The sequence below is a fragment of the Rhodnius prolixus genome, unplaced genomic scaffold, assembly GCF_049639745.1.
Source record: "Rhodnius prolixus isolate KJV_2025 unplaced genomic scaffold, Rpr scaffold_12, whole genome shotgun sequence".
NCBI classification, from domain to species: domain Eukaryota; kingdom Metazoa; phylum Arthropoda; class Insecta; order Hemiptera; family Reduviidae; genus Rhodnius; species Rhodnius prolixus.
Genome location: NW_027411635.1, coordinates 17,998,756 through 18,023,000, shown reverse-complemented (window position 1 = coordinate 18,023,000; position 24,245 = coordinate 17,998,756). Strand labels below are relative to the sequence as shown.

Here is a 24,245-nt window from a genome sequence, read left to right as displayed (position 1 = left end):
TAAACCATCTTTCATGGTAATGAAATGAGCCCAAAATATGCACGAATGCAATAATATTATGAACAATCACTTTCTCATACAAAATAATACCAGTTTTTCTTTCTCTCAAGGGGCTCTCAATACTTACTTCCCCACTAAAACTGCAAACCAGAAACCCGTCCCATTTCAATACTTACTTATTATGAAACGCAAGATAAATTAAAAAAAAATAATAAAGTCACTAATCCTACAATTAAACAGAACTTTGATATAAGCCTATAGTTCAATTCCTTGAACACGTTTGTTCTTGTTAAGATTGTTTGCAAACTGTTGATGATTCTGTCTATTATTAATATAGTTACGATGATTTCGCGTTCTAGTTGGTAGGATCTTATAGACTTACTGAACAATAGTTCTGAACTGGGCAGCTTGTAGCGAACGGCCAAAATAGATCTTTACTGAAAATCACAGAGCTGTTGTAGGTTTCAAAAATATAGAAATAATTATTTATAGATGAATCAAACTTTATTTTGTTTAAGATTGGGGCTAGAAAGCATTAAATTTTCTAAGTGCGTCCTTTGTTTTATTCAGTTTTTTAATTTATTTAGTTTAAAACAATTGTATAAAAATATTTTTAATATTCGGTAGAACGTTTAAAAGTTTTATTAGTATTTTTTCAGTCAAAAATCTGGCATGAACCTCATATAACTTGATTATTTTAATTATTTACAACTACAAAGTTATAAATTTTCTTGTAAAACTAAACGTAAAAGTGAAATCAATTATCAGTGGCTAATATGATTCGGGGATGTGCTATTTAAGAAGTTTGATCTGGTTAAAGGAAATAAAATAAATAGTACTCAAGATGAGTCTCTTCTAGTAAGTATTTTTGACCCAAACATTGTTAAATGGAAGTGAAAATTAGTACATAAACCTCTGATAATTGATAAAAATCAGGAATTGTCGGGAATAGAAAAAGAACAAGCATGCTATGACGGTTTCAAATCAATGATATTTCAATGATATCAATGATATACTTCTATATTTCTTTATCATTTAAGGAAACAACAAAACATTCAAAAAAACGTCTTGACATACTTAATAATTCCCCAGCAACCTAGTATGAAACTGCAGCTAGCATCATTCATTTATACATAAATACTACACTGCAAAACTGACTTGTTCAGACTTAATCGATGCAGCATGCACAACATATCTAAAACTAAAATAAAACTGCATATAATGACTGAAATCAGAGAGAAAACAACCAATAAGAACGTGGTTTAATAAGCATTAGAACAAAACAATGTAAATTACAACCAGACCAGACCGAGCAAAGTATTTTACACATTCGCCCCTTTCACATAAGGCGTTTTCAAAATTATTAACAAATCATTTAACGTCTGCATTATTACATTCGCAGCAATTAATTCTCAATTGAAGAGAAGTCCTAAGTTAAGACTCTGAACAACTGAATAGACTGGAAGATTAATAAACTGGTTGTTAGAAGAAATAAGGATACTACAAGAGTGACAATGAAAGTATAATGCTTCCTTAGCATTCAAAGGAACAACATTCAACTATAAGTTCAAGACCAACAACCTTAAGATTATGAATTAAAGAAATATATTAGAAGTATCCTATCCTGTCTAAAATAAATACAGGACAGACTTAAATAGCTTAGACTATAATGTACAACCATTCATTTAGGAAAGCATCGCCAACATCCGCCATTTCAGTCACCTCCATTGTAAACCACAACTAAGTACCTTCACATGTCATGCTCTTTATATGTAGCACACCTCTGTAAAGACATCTTCTGCAGCTGTTGCTGGCGTGTCTATTATTGAGATGGACACGGCATTATTCAACTAAGGGTTTCTGGTGTTGGTGATTCTGATATCCCTGTACTATGGATGTCATAAAGAGTGCTAAATCCAGGAATAGAAGTTGTATAGATGGATTACATTCCAGGGTAATGACCATCTGTAAAGTTTTTGCAATCATCATGAAAAGTCCGTGTAAAAAAAGTATCTTTTTTTTTGTTTCTAAGTAGTAGATTCGTCCTATTTCTAGATCAGCTTGACTATTAAAAAAAACAAAAAACCTGTTTTTATTAGCTTGACACAAGTACAAATTGAAAGTAAATAAGGGTTTGTAATAGAAACCTTTAGTAAACAAACTTATTACGCTGTACAAAGTACGGTTCTTAAAAGAAAATAAATAAAAGGATCGGATTAGCAATGTACACCTCGTTTCTTCCCTCTTTCGACTATCAGCTGTCCAGAAAATGTATGGTTACGTTTTCTAAAACTGAAGGCGATGAGGGGCGAGTGAGAAATATCTTTTTAAGTACAAACAAGCCTCAGAATTGTAAATATTACTCACCTGTCTCATTAAAACATTAAATAAAGACGTTTTGAGAGATCAGGGAAATGGTAGGAACATCTTGCAAAATACTCATGGCTGAGTTAACGGTTACACTGTAATAAATAAAGACTATACTTTTCTTTTAAGAACTTCACAAATTATACAACATTTGATCCAATAAATTACTGGTAATGTATGAAAAGTATTTATAAAAGTAAACTGTTATCCCCATTTATAAAATAAATAAATCTAATATAAGCACAAATTGAATAAAAAAAATATATGAAAATTACGAAATACAAGGCAATAATTACAAGCCAAAGGCGGATTTACTCCTGCCTTCATAGTTCCTAAATGAAGGAATGGAGGTATGTAGCAGATAGAGTATACCAATGCAGAGCTTAAGATATTTGCTGGACAAGATTGGAATGGCAGAGGCAAGATATGCCTATCTAATCCACAAATGCCGATCCATTTGGTTCAAAATAGACCTGTCTACCTACAGGTAATGTGCCTTACAGATGATCTGCCTATTAGTTACCAAATATGCTTGTTTAGTATAAACCACTTTCATGAAGTGGAGTAAATTAAAAAAAGATTTGTTTGACTGAAAAATGCTAATAATAACTTCATATTGGACGCGAATTGAATGTGGGATATTCCAAGATCGTCCATCTTTAAAATAATAAAAATTTGATCTGTTAGAAAAAAAAAAAATCAAGAAATAAACTCTTCTTAGCAATTTACGAATTTATGATGGGCTTGTGTTGTCCATGTTCTGTCAGCACATTAGGCACTTGTCAGTCACTGTGTTCTGTTCGTATTATTTTTATGTTTTATTTCCAACTGTCTATGTCCGTTATTTAATTTTTATTTCATTTCTAAGGAAGGGTATCATTTCTCATAACCTCAAGGCTAACAAACACGATTTACATGAACATTAAAAAAAAGGGGAATTTAAAAAAGATCTAATGTTAAACACTTTAAAGATCCTTTTCCAAAACGTGGAATGTTTTGTAAAAGTTACCTACAAAATAGAACTCTATCGCATCCTAGTTCTCCCATAAAAGAGAAGTTCTTTGCTCAATTTTAAACCTAAAGTCACAGAACTGGTGCACATTGTTTTTTTTTTAATTTTATTTGTTTCAATTTATTTTCTGAATAGAATACACATATTAACTCGACTGTAATGATGCTGTGCGATCTTCAAGATCTGTTGAGCCTCCTTAAAACAGCTAGGCTAAAACCCTAGATCTCTTCCAGTCCAAGATATCTGAGAAATCTCAGTGCTTGATAAGCAACTGGTAACTGGCTTACTGGTGCCTTTAAATTTTATACCAAGGATCTATTTTCTCTACACTGCTTATACCAACCAAACTGAAAGAGCTGGAGATAATGGTTTAAATGTTTGTGTTAAAACAAATCCATAGCGTTGTGCCTTACACCTACGGAATGTAGTCTAGGCTGCGGATAGACCATAAACGTCGGCCTCCTGAATAAGTTCATTCTCATTTGTCAAACAACTTTCCATCGCTTACCTTCTTCATTGTGGCCTCTATTATAATTCGCCATCGCTTTCAGTTATAAACGATATTGTCTACTAATTAGACCTGTATTCGTTAATTTCAAAGCTATATCGATTTAAATAAATGGACTCCGTGTGAGTTTCATTTAAAATAACCCGGGCATTAGAGCAACCAGACTGGTTAGTACATAATAATGTAATTCTTCCCACTAAAAGTTAGACATAATTAAGGCAGAGTCTGTCTTTGTCTGGGCTCGGTCATTGTTTGGCTACGGGTTGGCAGAGCATGGGCTAAGTTTGCTAACTTTGCTAGAAGGATTTCCAGGCCCAGCAGATCAGCACTTTTTCTCCTATTCATATAATCTAAAAAAAAAAAAAAAAAAAAAAATTGTAAAATACCCAAAATGACTTTCTCATCTTACATTTTAAAACAGTAAAATTTTTCTAAAAACAGCATTTTTAACTTTTTATTTGCTTTTTTAACTATCAAGGATTTTCCAAAATTACAAAAATCTGAGTTTTATTTTGTCCCATTTAATGGCTAACTTTATTTTTTACTGTTTACCATTTGTGCTTACCAGATAACCCTTTTGGTTGCATACAGTTTTACTTGAAGGCAGAATTTTGCTTGTATCAGCTCATGGTAAATAATTAGGCCTGTTTTTTTAAAGTAGGGCACCACATAATTGTCACGAATACCTTTCTAGGAAAGAGACTCCCTTACTGATATCCCTGGTTCAAGTTAAAACCGACAGGGGGGGGGCCTTCTCTTAGATTTTCTCTTTCTAGAAGTCTCTAGCAATCCAATGTCAAGTATTCGACAGCGTTGTCTGCGACTAGGGAACACAGACCAAAGCGCCATAGACCAACTTTAACATTCTCAGGAGTGGAAGCTTTAAATTTGGATCTTCCCATTTCACTTAACAACCTAGACCTGTCATCCCCTATTCCGCACCATGGCGTACTGTTTACATGGTAAAATTATAAGTAGTTACAACAAATTTTGGGAAATAAGTTAATAAGAGTGGAAGCCAACCATTTTTTATCATTCTGAGGTAGTAAATAACTAAAAGAAATCTTAACATCTAGTAAAAAAACAGAATTGAGCAACAACCTTGACTCCCAAATCCCTCCGAACCTCCACTTCAAAATGAATTTTAGCTTGAAAATACACAGATAGGTGAAAAACGTGGAAAATCACGCTCATGACCAACAAAATTTATTCAAACACAGATTTTGGTCAACACATCTAATTCTTATTAAAACTGTCCGGTAGGACAGTTGTATAAGGGTTGATCGTCAAAAACTGCACGAAAAAGCGTAATGTTGAAAAACACCCAACTTTGACAATTTTTTTCTCTTTTTCTATAAAAGATAAAATTCCCAAATTTTCTTTAAATTATAGGGCAAACCCTCCTTTATAGCTGCAATTTTTTTGCAACAACCCAGATCTAATAGGTTTCGAGAAAAAACTTGCCGAAAATGAGCAAAAACGGCTTTTTCAAAAATTGTTGTTGTTCTTGTTCTTCTTCTTCTTCTTCTTCTTCTTCTTGTTGTTGTTACCTTTTTTGTAAACTACGTAGCGCCTAAACGCGGGAACCGATTTTCATGAATGAGGTGTCATTCGATTCGGAATTTTATGTAGATGTGCCTTTTGGGGGTCTCGACGCTGTACATCGCATAGGAGAGGAGTTAGCCCCCTTTATGTAAGGCCCCCTCCAAAATTATTATTACTAATTATTCTGTAAATCTTAGCCCGATTTTAAAAAAATTTGGTAGGATGATAGAGTTAGGGCTCCCCTACGTAACATTAAAGCGGCGATCAGCTCTTACACTTGTTAAGGGAAAGTATAGCAATCGTTTCAAATTATCGACACGAGAACCGATTGTCATGAATGAAGTGTCATTCGAATTGAAATTTTTTACAGATTTGCACTTTAAAAGTCTGAACGCTGTGCCTCATAAAGAGGGGAGTTTGCCCCACCCAAGTAAGGCCCTTTCTAAAACTATTATTACCAATATTTCTGTAACGCTTTGTCCGATTTTGATAAAATTTAGCACGAATAAGTGGTTAAAGCTCCTCTACGTTGCTGATGCTCTTGCACCTATTTAGAGATTACATTAAGAACCGTGCACTAAATTAGCATCTAAAATGAATTTTTCCTCTTTAAAAATGGATTTAGATTAGTGAAGGGAATTTAAAGAAATCTTTGCTACCAATTGTAACTGTCCTCTAAAAACACACTTTTGGTTAAAAACATTTTGCCCAAAACATCCAGAAAAGTTTGAGCATTCTAGCAATGTCGCTCCTCCCAAGAGAGTTCTGCTCAAACAAACACATTTTCCTTATAAAAAGAACATATATTTTCACATGTTTTTTCCTTAGTAGTGACTGAAAGTAACATTTTGGTCTCAATTTTGTCTTATTAAATAATGACAATTTTAATTCATAAATTTTCTTCAGTATTCACGTTTTCGTTCGTATGAAGGTTTCATGAAAGTTAATTGACGCTCAAATTTAGTAGAGTCTGATGTGTGATTGCATTGTCCAACAGACTAAACGTACATTAAATTTTGTTACAATTAAAAATAGAAGACAAAATTCAACCAGGTTGAACTGAAACTAAACTTATATTTTAAAATTAACAGTAACATCCTGAACATTAATTACCACAGAAAAATGTTCTAAAAATTCACTCTAATCTAAATGCCTGGCCAATTTATCTTTTTAAATGAAAGCAAAATTTTGACGCTTGGAAAATTCATGCATAAAACATTGCTTAATGGACGCTCTAAAAACTCGTATTAGGCCTGTCTAAACTGGACTGTCGTCTGTGATAAGCCATTCTCTAAGGATTTGACAATAAACTGTAGTCCAGAAAATTCAACATCATTCAGCAAATGTTTTTACTTGATCTCGCCTCAGTGAGTAGTGGCTGAATCTTGTTGAACCACCCAGTGAGTATTTGGAACATGTAAAAACAAGCACTAAATGGGCTTTCTACATTGATGGCAATACTGCCCTGTAGAAATGTAGCCCAAAATAGCGCCCTCTGTATAATTCGAAGCGTAGCAAAATCTGCACCGATTTTGGATAGACTACATACACAAATAAAACCTTTGACAGTAAGAAGTTGAAGGCTACCAGAATAATGGTAATAATTCCACATCCGCAGTTTGGACAAACAAAATTTGAAAAAGACTTTAATGTAGATGTTTTTCCAACAAACTGTAGAATATCCACTTAGTTATTCATTCAAATATTCATGTTGGGTGTTTCAGCAAGTTTCAGCCCTATCCATAATAAGGCATGATTCAGATAAGAATAATTAAAGCTGAATGTTACTAAGTGAATTAGGGCTACAGATCAACTTTCAGCAAGTCCAGGGCTACAATTATTTGGTTTGCAGCTTAATATGGCCGCATTCTGATAAAATGGCTCATCGCAAAGGACGTCACTCACGTTTTATCAGTCTAAATAATTATTTAGTGCGACCAGCTCCCAGTGTTTAGCTGGTAATTTTGCTAAATTCAATGGAGAATTGAAGCCAAGAGTACTTTAAAGCTTGCATTAAACGTGGGAATTTTGATTAATTTTGCTTTATTTCTATCTGATTGTTTATCTCCCATTTGTGCTATACATTACAGTATATTTAGCCTTGGGTTTGTGAAATTTGCCCTTGTCAGATAGAAGCCACTAGTATTTGTAAGCTGATAAGATGTTTCAAAAAAATTATATACACTTCATAGTAAAGGACTCCAATATTTTGATTTCATTCTAAAATTAGTTCTCTCGCTTTTTAATTGATTTAATTATATGATGCTTGTTCATTAGCCGTTGGTGAAAAAAAAAAGTGAGCTTTCAGCGATGATTTGATTATCTTTTCGAAAATCTAAATGTATCAAATTACTACAAGAGGACGTCCTGAGATTCACACTCTAGATTGTTTTTATTGGGGGAGCACTGTATTTTTGTTCAGATAAAATAAAATATTTTAGAATAGATGTATTAAATGCAATTGATCTTCTATCGGCGGGTGTAGAAGGCGAATAAAAAAAAAAAAGTGTACAAATAAGCTAGGCAATAAGAAATACTGCAATCTAGCTAGAGTAGCAACAGTCGCTTCAGGCAAGGAAACTGCTCGCAGCCAAAGACCTGGAATAAGCTACCGCCAGATCAAAGGCCATGTTGACATTAAATGAATTGAAAAGGTCGAAGGGAAAAAAAGAGAAGCAATATAACCTTGTGAAGATAGAGCTACCAGCTACTTTATTATTTCTTTGCAGCTGTATTATTTAGCGCAACACAGCTGTGTCAAAAGATGGTAAATAGAATACAATCGATTATTTGTGAAATAAAGGCTCAAAAAATAAAAATTGACTTATAAAATCTTTTTTACAAGGGTGTAAGAGCAAATCAGGCTTTATTAGAGTACTTCTCAATATATTAAATTATGCTAACACCTACTGTGAAAAAGACATGGGGTACTTAATTATTCTTTTTAATTGTATCTTATATTTTTGACGTAATGATTCATTTTTTTAAAGCACCTTCTCACTTAGCAGTTCTGTTAATAACAGTAAATCTGTTTTCATAAATTTGACCTTTAACATCAGTAAATTATAGTATTAATCAATCAAATATTAATGTATTTCTGGCAAAAACTGGTTAAAAGGGATGTTTTACATAAAAAACACATTATATGAAATGTTCGCATCAGTTCTGCTACATTTATTTCTGTTTAAAATATGGTCTTTACTATTTAATATTCTGTTAAGGATATTTATAATTCATATCTAAATAGATCAATCACATTTCTTGCATTCAAAACAGCAAATGATCTGAAACCGCCAATGTCCTGCCCGTATATCAAACTCCTACGGTCAGAAAATAGATTAAGTTGGGTTGAAAGTTTGTGCTGGTTTTGTCGTTTTACTTTTTAAATTCTTTATCGGATTGCAATAATGCGCGATGGTTTTTTGCTTAGCCTGTTTTCATAATTTTTTCAGAAACAGATCGCTTTGTAGCAATTTCGGACGGTTTTCTTTCATAAGTTCAAACTAAGGCAAAACGATCCTAAGAGATGCGTTGAAAAATTAATGGTGTATAAGAGCATAAGTGGTGTTTGTGAAAGGAATGATGAAGTGCAATGTTCGTACCAGCAATCCGGTCTGGAAAGTTAGCTCCTATGGAATCGGAAGTTTACGTTTAAACCTATCTGAAACGATTCAAAGGATCACAGAAAAGAACTGGGTGCTACCCAGAATGCTGTTGCGGATTTGGAAAAGTGAAAAAAAGGAAACTCAAAAAGTAGGTACACCTACTTTGATTATTTGATTGTTTTTCGAACGATCGACAAAAATTGTCCTATACTTTTTCAAATTTTCTCCTACTCTGCATTTACAAAACAAAATTATCTATGAAAAGTGATCCTATACGATATTAGGATAACGTTCTGTATTGTCGTTGGACAAATATGAGCCTTCTAAATAATATAAATTAGTTAAGTTATAACGGTCGGTGGCTGGTACTATCAGCTAATATAGGCTGGCATTGTAGTTGACTAAAGGGATGAACAGAAAAATAAAAAGATACTCATTTCATCTGATTTAAACTATTGAAGAAATTAGAATGATTAGCTAAGTGGTTAGTGCACTTAACTACCAAATTCACCGGTTCGAATTTCCAGCTTGTGCCGTTCTTCAATTTTGGTTTAACTCGCTTCATTCTAAAGATTGTTTATCCAGCCCAAAATAGAACAAATCACTGTTCTGGCTCATAACGTTTTTGAACCCTATGTAGTTTATGAACAAGCAAGGCACATAACCTTAGCAATAGATATAGGTCGTAATGGATTTAGCTTTGCTGCTACTCTTTAGAAAATTATTACCAAAGTGAAACTTTTATTATTTATTATTATTATTTTATTGGTTTTTTTTTTTTAACGGAGTATTCTGCTCCGCGAGTTTTAGTTAGATCCGTGTTGCCCTTCTAGTGAGCCTTCGGCATCCCCGTTGATGTAACAACTCACGCAGATACTCTGGAAAGTTCGTGGAAGTGGGAGCTGGCCACCCTGGAACCAACTCACCCCTTATATTCCATTGCTTTGCCTAAATATCCTGAACGAAGCTCCCTCAAAAGAATTCTAGGTATAGTAAATTCCCTTCCAACGTCTTTTCATCCAAGAATGGGGGACAACCTCTCACTCCCTAAAGCATTAACTCCCTTCTCCCAAGAGAGGATATAACCCCGTACAGTATCCGATATGTAGAAGAGTTTCTGGGTGCAGTAATCAGAGATATCTCGCTCTTTAGCACCATAGGCTGCCATTCCTTCCTCCCAAGTGCACTCCTCCAGATTTTCAGAAGACGGCTCCCCATTGCCTTCTTCTCAGTAAGATAAAATAGTTGGGAGATTAGGATTATTAGAATCTAAGCAGTGAGAAAAGTCCTCATACTACCTCAGGTGGCCTTACCCCTAGGATCAGTTTATCCTGGGGACACTTCGAGGAGATAAAAGTATTTAGTCCTTTGAGTGAATTCTTAAACTCAGCCTAATGAAACCCTCCTCGCAGAAGGTTGTCAATTTACTTACATAAATTTGATGAATTACAAAAATATATTTAGTTATTTTCATCTCTTTTGCACTCCAACATGTGTTAAAAGAAGCCTTGTTACTTGTATCAGGAAGAAGTAGTTACTCTATTTCTTTGGTCTTTTATAAACTTTAATCTTAGTAGTATTCTTTAATTTATCATTGAAAAAGTGGAAGGGAACTTTGGTGCCAGGTTCGAGCCCAGCTGCCAGATCATAGATTTTCTAAGAACCTCTTAAGAACAGCTTAATGCCCGGACAGTGTTTTTTGTAAGTAGAGAACATTGTTCGGTCCTGGCGTCAATCTCAAATCACTTTTCATTAAATAATAATAAAATTATTTTTAAAAAAACAAAAAAAAAACTAACTAATAAAGAGTTAAAAACACTTATCAGCTTGCACCTTGTGGCTTGTAAACAAAAATAATATAAAAAAAAAAATAACACTTAGTCTACAACAAAACAAACAGTTCCGTAATCAGTTCGCGGACTGCTTGGGATCAACGAAGCCAGTCTTCAATGTGTTTCTTTAAAATTTGAGTCACTTCTCGGTCTTCTACCAACCTAAGGTAAGAGTTACTTTTCTAAGTAAACTATTACAAAAAAAAAATAATATGATATATTGTCTTTTTTAAAAAAAAAAAATGGACATTCAAAAAGAAGAATAGCTTCGAAAAAGACTATGTCAAATCTCCAAGGTCAAACTGATGTGCTTCAGAATTATAAAATTTTGTTCCAAAAATGTTAACACCCAAGTTTATCCAAGTATTAATAATCTGTCAATTATTAAATCAAAAGTACGTTGGTAAAGTTCAACTTTTAATCATTAGTTGAAAGAAAATACATTAAACACAATCATTTTACCACAATGGAATTTCCACTAAAATTAGCCACAATCTTATAATGTTTGTGAGTGAAAACAAGTCCTTGGGCCTTCAAAACAATATCACAGAATACTCTCATATTTATTACAGTAATGAATTGGAAGTAATATGGTTTTTAACCACAACTTATTAAAGAAACCGCAGAAAAAAAAGCCTCCTCAATATTTATTTGCACTTTTTCATGTTTAATTTTTGTATTCGTTACAATTTAAGAACCAAGTAAATTCAGGGACTAGACTGAAGGAACCCCAACATAGATATTCCCCGTTAAAATTCCAAATCTAAAATCTGCAAGATCTTTTCTTTTATAAACAGTAAAGGAAGTAAATTATTACAGGAAATCAATGAATTGTTATCTTCAACTAGTTGAAAGCTAGCCATTAGTCTAATTTCAATTAAATAACATTATGGTTTAATATCACTGGTAAGATAAAGTAATAGCTTTTGACATAATTTTGATTTAACAATTGTCAAGTTATGATACGTTTGCTAAAACTATTTATTCTTATTTTGCATTTATGGAGAAAAAAAAAACATCAGTACAAGATTTTAACTACTGAAGTATTTCTATGCTTCGAGGTGATTTGGCGAAATAATTCACATTAATTAAATAATTCAAGCAATTAAGGCAACAACAAAAAATTGGAATTTTAGAAAAGTTGTAGTTAGTTGATTTAAAATAGTTTTATATATACACATAATTTAACCCAATTCAGAATATCCAAGAGTGGATATCACTTTTAGTTTATATTGCATGGTAATTTAAACTAAAAATAAAAATTCAGAAATGACAGAAATATAAGAACAATTTGATTTTTGTTGGTTTTATTTTAATTTTTTATTTAAATTAATTTCTCCCGAAATGAAAAATATTTAAATTAATTAATTATAGGATTTAAAATTTTATTTCATTGACTTTTAATTTTAAATTAAATAATTTTTTTTTTTAATTTGATTTTTGAATTTTTAAGTTTCAGTGGTATATTGGCGCACAAAGTTTTTTTTTTTTTGATTTTGCTATTCCACCACATATTTTATGTAATGGTTGCATGGCATGTCCCCAAAATACTAATATCGTCAGGGTCTGCTAGGATGTGGGTCGCTGCGCGTATGGGTTCCATAACAGTTGTTATAATTATTATTTTAGTTGATTTTACAGCTATTATTATTATTTATACTTTAAGCAATACTTTTCTAATAGCATTTTTCAACCAAATTAAACTTTTTTTCAATAAAAATTAAATCTTTAATCAAATTGAACATTTTGGACGATATTTAAACCAAATTAAACCATTTTTTTCAATTCAATTATACCTATCTCAACTAAATTAAAATTTGTTCTTTTCGTACGAGACCTTTCTCATCCTGACAATCCAAAATTTTGTTCAGCGAAACAACACTTTTTACAAACAAATTAAACCATCTTTTGTTCAAATTAAATCTTTCTGAACTTGTATCCTAAACAACCAAATAATAAAATATTTTTCAATCACATAAAACCCAATAAAATCGATTCAATCCTTCTGCCAAATTTAACTTTTTAAAACCACATTAAATTATATTTTTCCTACCAAAATCTTTTTCTACTTAGTGTCATGGAAAGAGTTTTAATTCGATTGAATATGTTTTAGTTGAATTACAGTATTTTTATTTTACTTGTCAAAAGGTTTAAATTGACGAAGAATGCTATGTAATAAATTACATATTGTAAACCAATCTAGTTGTACAAAATTTACAGGTTATCAGTGGGACCTCTTGATTACTTCCAGTTGCTGTACACAGCTTCACATAACTAGCAATCCTAAGACAAGTATTATAGAGAAGAAGAATATTTAAAAAAAAAAACACTATCACAAAATTTATATAATTGTTTCTTGTCTGTTTTATGAAGTTAGGGATAGATCAGCTTGATTGTAAGCAATAGTTATAGTGGTTTTAACATTCAATCAAGTGATATCCTCGGTCTAACTAGATAATAAACCTAAGGTCAGTAACAATATCATCAGAAAAAATAAAGATCAACTGTCTTTCTTGGTTTGATAGCCAAAAGTGGCCAAAACCTTAAAAAAAATCACGTTCGCCGAAATTATTCATATAAGTCTTGTAAAGTTTATGTTTGTAATTTTAGTGTAATTGTTAAATCTTATCCTTCGCTATTTTTATCTCCTTTCACAACAAGAATGTTTAAAAGGGGGTATTATTTCTGCTTATCTTGCAGAATCAAACCTGAAACGCGTTCACTTGGTTCACCTTGTATGGAAATTCTCTTACTACAAGTATTACCATTCTAATTGCCCCCTTTTTCAGTTTTTCATTGACTTCGCTGAACTTTTAAACATCATCATGATCTTCCAAATTAACTGAAATCTTCTTCATTTTACATATACATTCCTGAAACACACACATACAAGCTGAAAAAGTTGTTGTTTCAATGTTTGAACTAAACTATTGATCCACTTAGACTAAAATCCACTTGTTCTCGGAAAATATTTCAAATAAAAGTGATAGTCAATTATATATTTGCAGATAATATTCCAATACAAGATTAAAGTGATTAAACACAATGATTATAGAGAGAATTAAAAAAAAATCTCGGACACTCTTTCTGAAGTCTTTTTCTTTCTGTTAACTGATGATCTCCCAACTCTGAACTCTAACTATACTATCGGCATCCCTCAATATTATACTTGCGTTATGAACTCTGTTTTTTTTTTATGTTGCCCTTGAAAAGGTTCACATTCTTAGTAAAAGCATTCAATCATACATTCAGCACCAACAATCTTAAGATTGTAGACCAAAAAAAGAACAAAAACAGAAGAAATATATTAGAGATCATTCTCATTTAAGATACAAATTACTTAATTTGTGGAAAGAACCCTTCTTTTTACTACTGGTCTCATTTCAATTAGTAATAAACTGTTTTTTTTATGCTGGATAAGATCAGCGATAACAAAGAATTCTTAAATCAAAATCATTATTTTCCATCTATACATGCAACTGGAACGTTTGAGCAGAGTTTGGTGTGATTGATGACCAAACCACTTAATAAACAGAATAAATAACTGTTTTCAGTTATAAAGTCTTTTTACTTTATTTTAAGGACTTGAGAAATCATTTCAAACATGGCGCAGTCGGTATTATACTAATTGTAGTAAAATGAGAATTGAGTTTTTTTTTGAAATCATGAATAAATTAATGGAAGAATTTAATAAGCCGGCTGAGTTGAGACTAGAAATTAAAAAAATGTTAGATATAAGTTTCATCAACCAAACGAAACGTTGATTTTGTAAATTTATGAACGAACAGCTTTTCTCGTGGTTACAAAAAAGTTTTGTCACGGCAATGTGATTATTGGGTCAAGGCATTTGTTATCATGATTCTGGCTGAGCTGAAGTTTTAAATAGAAAATGGGAGTCATTACCTAATAAGTTCATCATTCTTTAAGAAGTGGAAATGACAAATACAAAATTCTTTATCTTGATTTATATATCTGTAAGTTTTTTAAAATTTGAAATGCTATAAAAACACTTGTTTAGGAGTTCACGCTATGATAATCGGGTTTGGTAATTCCAAACACAGCATCAAATAAAAAAAGTGACACTTTAGAACAAGTTGGTGAGCTTTAAGTATTTACTTGCGCACTTGAATGAAGAAGGGTGGTGGATATACAAGGAAACAAGAGAAATTATAAGAAAATCAGGATGATGTTTCAATAATATTTGAAACGACTTTTTTGACAATATAGAAGTTGCTGGGTTAAAAACCATGTTACTCCTCATTCTATGTATATTTTAGTAAGTTGGCCTTAACACAGATTATGAAGCCAACTGCAGGCAGTAGAACTGAGCTAATCAAGGAAAGCGGAAAGGAAATACAGAATCCCGGTACACCATTAGCAGAATAAATCTGAGTTAGTTCCAGCTGTTAATACAATTGGGTCCAATCAGCGTCTATGGTTTGGGCAAATGAGAGTTGGGAAGATTTTTATCATTTTCATGGGGGAAAATATTAAACGAGAATTTAGCATGGTTGCAATATTCTTGATGACCCAGTGAATAAAACGAAAGTATAAGAGAACACCTGCATTTCTCTTAATGGCGCTTTTACGCTTTTAAATATTTATTCACTGTTATTTGAGCAATTTTCCTAAGAAATTTGATTTTTAGAAGGCTGCTCAGTGGAAGGCTGCCATGAATGCTGTTAAGCTTTGCTGTAAAGTTAACCCAGTACTGCAGTCTCTAATAATTTAATCACATTTCTTTTTTAAGCAAGAATAAAATTGGTTAAGCGAAAATTTTACAGAATATAATATTGAAATTTCTTCTTAAAATGGATCATAACTTAAAGTGCTTATGATTCTTATTTATTTATTTGTTTTTTAGTAGTTTTTATTTTCTGGGAAATCTGTAGCATTTATTCAAAGGTTTTGGGGGATTTACTACCGTCTAGAGAAAAACGCTGTCATTTCCGACACCTTTATAACTGCAGTAGTATTCCCATCTTATTTTTATTTAGCAGAATGAAACCATTATAATTGTAATAATTGCAGTAAGAGAATGTTTTTTTGATTATCTCGAACCAGTTTTCTTTTTTCTTCACTAAATATCATTTTATCTTGTACTTGTGGCATATTTTTCTAGTAATCAAATTTTAGCTATTTAATTATTAGAATTTGCTCTACTGATATTTTTATTCCTACGTAACAATCGCTTGTGTCCGACTCAGAAAAAGGGACTTTATTATTTTACTTTAAAATACCCCGCGCATCGACCCCTCTGACCCGCATCAACTATTTCAGGCACTTCAAACATTAATTTGGACACAAAGTAGCACACAGATAAAATTTCCCTTTTTTTTTGTAACAAATTCCTTTATAACCTTAACCAACCATATTCACATCCCTCTACACATATTCCATCCAATGTTTTTTCTGCCGAAGATACTTAATATTAAAGAAAATAAATACAATGAATATGAGGCGTGTTTTTTTTCTTAAAGTTAAGGTCTGTTCTGAAATAGATTGAAGAAGCTGTGTAATTTATTTGCCAACTATCAATACCCTCGGTGCAGAAAAACAAATTGAGACATCACTTTGACAAGTGTTTCTAAATTTCTCCATTAAAAGAAACTGTGATTTAGGATCTTTAGATCTTTCTTATTATTTTCATTGGACGAAAAAAGAAATATCTCTAGTCGTTTTCTAAACTTTACAATGAGTTATACACCCAGAACTGCGTTGCCTAGGTGGTGGAGTTATTGGGGCAAAAAAAAAAACGTAGAAGTTACTCCATGCATTGCGCATTTAATTCGGGTAGGTACTAAATTAGATTTAGACATTAATAGCGTTAGTTTTCCAGCTACTGCAGCCTAAAAAGGCCTACTTTGAGTCATCCTCTTATTTCTAAGATCCAATGTTTTCTTACCGGTCATTCCTGAACTCTCGCTGGTAACTAATAATTGAAACACATTCTCCTCCAACTGTAGTGATCTGCAACAGGAATCTGTTATGGCCGTTTAAATTCTTTGATATTGTTCATTATTGCAGATTTAAAGAGTAGGTTTAATTTGGTTTGTACAATCTGTTAAAATTGGTAATAAAAAATATATCAATTTTACTGAAAAGAAAGTTCAAATATTAACAAAAAAAAATGTTATATATTTGCATAATATTTAATCATATAACATTTTTCAGTCTATTAAACTTTATCACATTCAAATTAAGCTTCTTTTATTCCACATTAAACCATTTCCCAAAAGAATTTGAATTAAATAAGGTTTAGTCTAAGGTTTATAAATATCCTTATACAATTTTTTTTATTAGATTGAGAGATGTTGAATTTGGCTGAAAAATGCTATTATTTTGTATATTTTTTTGTTTGTTTTTAATATCAAGACAGACCTTACTTTTAAGAGCACGCTTTGAAAGGTTGGTTAAATTTAAGAAAAAAATTTATTGTTTTTTTTTAGATAAATTTAAGAAATAATAAAAATATATTTCTCTCTCTTTTTTTTAGAACTAAAATAAAAGAGAGTGTCAAAAATTAAAAGCTTCTTTATTTTTACAATAGTGCGATGCGTAAATCTGAGCACCTCGGTATTTTACTAGTGCTTTGAATATTTATTTTATTTCTTTATTTTTTAGTATTTAGAATTTTTTGTTGAGGGTTGACTAAATTGGCCGAAAAAAAACCTGCTAAATTTAACGAAAATTGATTATTACAAAACTAAAATTCAATGAAATATGTTTTAAATAACAGAGTTATTATCCATTCCTATAGCATGTTTGTGTTTCCCTTAATTTGAGGCTGATTTTTGTTTGGATTTTCATGTATTTGGTTCATCAGATTTAGTATTCAGAGAAACTTAATTAACCAAACTCTCTCTCTCTCTCAAGAGCTATAAATAAATAGAATCTGAAACCAACGCCATTACGAATAAAGAATAAAATCAAACTATATTGCCCTACATTACAAATACAAACTGCATATAAAAATATAGGCCTTTCGTGAACCCACAACTAATTTTTATGGATGTCGCTTTATTTGTGGTATTTCATAGTTTTATCTGCATTTATTAATCCGTAGCTAAAGCAGACATAGATCAAGTAGATAGAGGAGTGGCACTCACATAAATCACATGTGGTAAAAAAAAAAAATAATCCTGGTCACTTTAATCAATTGATTTTTGTTTTGATTGTTTTATTTGGATTTATTTTAATTTTTTTTTTATAATTGATTTACTTGTAAGATTTTTTGAAGTTATTTTGTTTTTTTGTCATATTTGAGGTATTTCTTATTTACTATTGAGGTATAAATTTACTTTTGATTCTTGCGAAAATTTGTTTTTACATACAAGATCCTGGCCCAGCAATCGTTGCATTTCAGTCAGAGTCTTTGCTACAATAATGTAGATATAGTATTGTAGGTTACATAATGTAAATTAATGTTCCTCTGTTTGAGGCAACTCTATCCCTTACCTAACACATTAATCTGGTGCTCTGAGACTTGATCGTTTTTATTATTTATTTATTTATTTATTTTTTGTTTTCTGTTTTGAAAAATTTTGATGGAGTACAAGATAATTGTGGGCCAGGTCTGGGAAAATATGCGAGATGAGAGATACTGGCAGACCAAATTATTTCTTCAGAGTGCTCAAAGGAGTTGTTGATTTCTTCCTATAGTTCATCTAATGCTCATGATGTACTTAGAATATGGTTTCAAAATGAAGTAACAGATTGGCTGGCAGTATCTTCGTTTTCTTAGCACTTTATTTTCACAAATTATCATTCATATTCCCTAATTTACCATAAGTTGGAGTGTATAATAAGATTTGTCATTAATAAGAAGTAGAAATGGAAGGGATTGGCTCAGGGAATGAACTGGTCGTCCTCCCACGGGAATCCTGGATTTGAGTAGTTTCGTAGCCAGCTGCGTACCATAGATTTCTTTTCTCTTCGAACTTCATTCAGTTCATTGCCCTGGAACCGATAATACACTGGAAAAAGTTCCGCACGAAAATGACCTGTGTTGAATGGTCTTGATTAAAAGGAAAAGAAGCAGTATTTATTACATCGACACCAAAACTTCGTGCGTCTAGTATTAATCAGATTAGATCTAACATCAAAATTTACTTGAATTAATGACCTGAGGAGTAAGTAAGAGATCTAATAATAACACAATTCTTAAAAAATTTCGGAGGAATCTGACCCCCTTCTTGGTTTAGGTCAAATTATATTACTTATGACCCTAACCATAAGAGTATTATCTTCAGCAATGTTTTGCAATTGAACGTAAAAGATTTAAGATAAAAAAGATAAGATAACAAAACTTATTCTTAATCTCAAGTATCCAGTTACAAGATCAGGGCTGGATGTTACAGACTGGGTCGTCCTTACTTCATGATATAAGTTCAAAAAACAGTGGAAAAAGTCGGAATTAAAGCCTAGATTCACTGTGAAAAGTGATATTTAATCTCAAATAACCATTTACAAGATCAGGGCTGGATGTTACAGACTGGGTCGTCCTTACTTTGTTATATAAGTTCAAAAAACGGTGGAAAAAGTTGGAATTATGGTCTAGGTTCACTGTGAAAAGTGATTTTTAATCTCAAATAACCATTTACAAGATCAGGGCTGGATGTTACAGACTGGGTCTTCCTTACTTCCTGATATAAGTTCAAAAAACAGTGGAAAAAGTTAGAATTATGGCCTAGGTTCACTGTCAAAACTTATTCTTAATCTCAAGTATCCAGTTACAAGATCAGGGCTGGATGTTACAGACTGGGTCGTTCTTACTTCATGATATAAGTTCAAAAAACAGTGGAAAAAGTCGGAATTATAGCCTAGATTCACTGTGAAAAGTGATATTTAATCTCAAATAACCATTTACAAGATCAGGGCTGGATGTTACAGACTGGGTCGTCCTTACTTTGTTATATAAGTTCAAAAAACGGTGGAAAAAGTTGGAATTATGGTCTAGGTTCACTGTGAAAAGTGATTTTTAATCTCAAATAACCATTTACAAGATCAGGGCTGGATATTACAGACTGGGTCGTCCTTACTTTGTTATATAAGTTCAAAAAACGGTGGAAAAAGTTGGAATTATGGTCTAGGTTCACTGTGAAAAGTGATTTTTAATCTCAAATAACCATTTACAAGATTAGGGCCGGATGTTACAGACTGGGTCTTCCTTACTTCGTGATATAAGTTCAAAAAACAGTGGAAAAAGTTATGATTATGGCCTAGGTTCACTGTCAAAACTTATTTTTAATCTCAAGTATCCAGTTACAAGATCAGGGCTGGATGTTACAGACTGGGTCGTCCTTACTTCATGATATAAGTTCAAAAAACAGTGGAAAAAGTCGGAATTATGGCCTAGGTTCACTGTGAAAAGTGATTTTTAATCTCAAATAACCATTTACAAGATCAGGGCTGGATGTTACAGACTGGGTCTTCCTTACTTCGTGATATAAGTTCAAAAAACAGTGGAAAAAGTTAGAATTATGGCCTAGGTTCACTGTCAAAACTTATTCTTAATCTCAAGTATCCAGTTTCAAGATCAGGGCTGGATGTTACAGACTGGGTCGTCCTTATTTCATGATATAAGTCCAAAAAACAGTGGAAAAAGTTAGAATTATGGCCTAGGTTCACTGTCAAAACTTATTCTTAATCTCAAGTATCCAGTTACAAGATCAGGGCTGGATGTTACAGACTGGGTCGTCCTTATTTCATGATATAAGTCCAAAAAACAGTGGAAAAAGTTGGAATTATTGCCTAGGTTCACTGTGAAAAGTGATTTTTAATCTCAAATAACCATTTACAAGATCAGGGCTGGATGTTACAGACTGGGTCGTCCTTATTTCGTTATATAAGTTCAAAAAACAGTGGAAAAAGTCGGAATTATGGCCTAGGTTCACTGTCAAAAGTATTTTTTAATCGCAAATAAAGATTTACAAGGGCAGGACTGTATGTTATAGACTCGTTCTTATTTCATAATGTAAGTTCAAAAAACTGTGGAAAATTGTCTGAATTCCAGCTTACGTAGATCTATGTCAAAGAAGAGGATTGTGCTTCATGGCACTTTGAGTTTTAGAACATTGTCTACAGCGGTTTTGTTAAAATGTTCACTGATATCAGCTAAGCCTAGTCAAAAATGTTTTTTTCGAGAAAAGAAACATTGCTTTGTATTGATTTCTGTAATCATGGGAAAAAGTACAGCTTTTAAAGCTAAGCGTACTCTATGTGAAATCGATAGAAAGTATATCATTGTTGAGTAACCTGGCTGGCGTTGGTTTGATGAGAAGTAATCAACTGATACACAGCGTTAGAAAGGAACACTAGTTCAGGACAGACATCATGTGTCTTTCGTGAAGTTGTCGAGTATAAATCCAATCACAAAATACTCTGGTGGATTAAGTTCATCACTTACATAAGAACTGGTAAGTGCCGGTTGTGAAAGAACAAGAGCATTTTACGACAGATTATTTTTCTTTAAGTTTTCTCACAACTATGAAAGATAGTTGATTACGCATTCACTCCCAGATGCCTTGGATAAATTCTGGTCGTTTAATGCTAACAATTAGATGGAATATGTATTTAATGAATGATATAACGCCTGAGTTTTGTACCATCCAAATGTCGGCAGAAAGATAGTATAAAACGACTAATTATATTGACTTTTTTTATTTATTATTACTTTCAATTGTAAAACAGCATTTTTTTTGTAAACTCTTCCGTACATCCTACGAATTGAAACCAAGAATTATCATAAGATAATTTGAGCCATGTACGACAGTAAATCAATTTGTGGCTCACTAACTGGGTGGACTGGTTCATCACTAGATGGTGAATTAAAGAAGATATCGGTGGGTGAACTAGGGGAGTTCATTGTAGCCAAACATCCTTGCCAGGGAATTTACAGCTTTGTTTACTTCTTCACTCAAACAGTCGCAATGGCGTTCATACCTTTGTGTGTAGCAAACTTGACAAAATCCTCACAAATAATATATTAGCGCAAACAGAAAAGTACACGATTCTATTCTCTTTTTTTTAAGGATCCTTTTGTTAAAACACGCACAAACCTACATATTTCAAAACCTTTTTCAGGTTTTAACAAAGGGCAACCTTTTTTTTCTTATCATGAATTTAATAAGATTAGTTTATTGTAATCATTGTTTGGGGACTGAAATTTACTCTTACTTGGACTTCACTAGTGTCTCAACTACACTCGGTTGCTATATATGTACATATTATAAGACACATTTTCCATATTCTGAGATATCGGTTCCCTTTATATCACTTTTTTTTTTGTGTCTGGAACTTCCAAAACTGCTACTTCTACACAACTTTGTTTTGTGTAAGTGTGGGGGACTTAAGACATAAAAGACACTTACTGTTTAAAATGTAATTCACATCTCCCAGTAGGGAAGTGTTTATACTAGGCACGTAAAACATTATCTCGGCTTTTATCCCTTTGTTTATGGTTTCCTTTCGATGAAAAATAACGCCTTAAACCTTTTCTAAATAATAACAATGTGTGGCCAAGCGGATGGTGTTGAAATAAAGGTGGAAAATACTTCAAATTGCACGTATTTCCACTTTGCAGTACATTCTTGTAAAGACTATTGCATGGCAAGAAGTTACAGCAAAAGCTCGCTTCATGCATAGAGACAGAACATTGTTCAAGGGTCGTGAAGTTCAAAAGAAGGTTTCACAAAACTGGCTAGAACTTATGGAGAATTTTCTGAAATTTTCATTTCAGCACTGCACATCATGATTTGAATTTGTTCATTTAGACAACAATAACGGAGAAATGTCTTACTTCACAAACCTACCTTCAGTCTCATGGCTTCAATGAGATGTCCTTATTTTCCAACTAAAATGATTTCTCTGAAAAACTATAAACCAAAGCGATAAGTCTACATATGTATGCGTTGGTACTCATAAAATGCCTTTAAAATTTGAACTTAGTACTTCTCCAATAGGCGCATGCTTACCGACCAATTTCTAAAAAATCACTTTTACCGTATACAAAGGATACCTAAACTTTTATTTCTTATAAAAACTGATATTTTGAAATCAGTACGAAAACTTTTTTCTATTTTTAATTATATTTTGCCCGTTAAGATTTTTAGATATGTGTGCTCACTTTTCTGTCCCAGACAGCATCTGTATCGGTAAGTTAAAAGACGTTGTTTTTTTTCAAAGGCTTTAAGAATATCTCCCTGCGTAAGAAATACCTCAAATTTATCTAATTTACATTAGATTTAAGGAAATATGCATTTTTAATTTTTATTTAAATTATTAAAATTTAAGATTTATGTTTAATAAAATTTCTGTAAGTAAAATTAACTCCTAAGTTCTGGTTCAATCTTGGTTTGTTCTTTGTTCTTTTAGGATCCGGTTCGAAACAAGAGGAAGAAGCAAGCCTTAGTTTTCAAAACACTTGCGATGCTGCATTGGACTCTTGTCGTCGTGAACCGGCGTGTAAAGCTGCACTGAGTTCAGTCACACAGTACTGTTCGCAGTCTGGTTGCAGAAAAGAGAATTGTATGCAGTCATTGCAGGCGTTCTATAGAACTGTTGATTCTCATTCTAGTCTAGAAATTGCTTTCTGCCTTTGCAAGTAAGTTACAATAAATTTGACTTTGAAAGAATTTATATTTAATCGTTTTCTCTCATAACAATGATTTCAATTCTAAAATTGACCAAAACGAAATTTTACTGAACGATCAATGGTTATTATTTTTTTGTACGAAGCGACAATGCCGACCCTATCTCCTATTGGTGCAAAATGCGCATGTAAAAGCAACTGGCTTTCTTAACTAGCGCTGACCATCTACTTCTGTTGCCATCTTGGATTATACTCGTTCATCAATTTCCTCAGGGGATAAATTACACGCTATTCTTGGGACGCCTATTGGTCTAAACGTTCTGTTTCTTCATTAAATATTATTTTGCAGTTCTGCAATCATTCACCCTCAGAAGTGACAAGGGCTATTTCATTTGCTGAACTCTTTAACTGAAAGAAATTATTAATATCTTCGTATGTATTTTGCAAATATCTCTTCTTTCTTTCACTCCACGAGCTGTTATCATTAACTGGCTCCAGAATAAATATTAAAACTTTGATATATTCACTGACAACATAGAGAAAGTTTCCCATATTTGTTTGGGTACTATTTGCAACAAACAAAATACCTGTTAATTGCAGGAAAACTAAGAACCTGAAAGACGAATGCCTAATGGCACAAGAACTTCTACATCCGGTCTGTGCGCAGCAACCTCAAAACAACCTCATACCTACGTGCCACTCGTTAGCTCACTCGTGCATGGATGACCCAACGTGCAGGTATGTTCTTCTTCATATTTGTTCCGAAAACAGGAAATTTTGATAG

The 24,245-nt window shown here is 32.4% G+C and overlaps 1 protein-coding gene across 1 annotated transcript in view; it reads left to right on the top strand.

Moving 5' to 3' along the window:
- Nucleotides 1-24,245, top strand: part of LOC141461977 (uncharacterized) — a 90,372-nt gene that overhangs the window by 48,534 nt on the left and 17,593 nt on the right. Inside the window, exons 6-7 of the mRNA XM_074143486.1 lie at nt 23,245-23,473; nt 24,062-24,199. Coding sequence (XP_073999587.1) covers nt 23,245-23,473; nt 24,062-24,199 — 367 coding nt within the window. The remainder of the gene's footprint in view (nt 1-23,244; nt 23,474-24,061; nt 24,200-24,245) is intronic.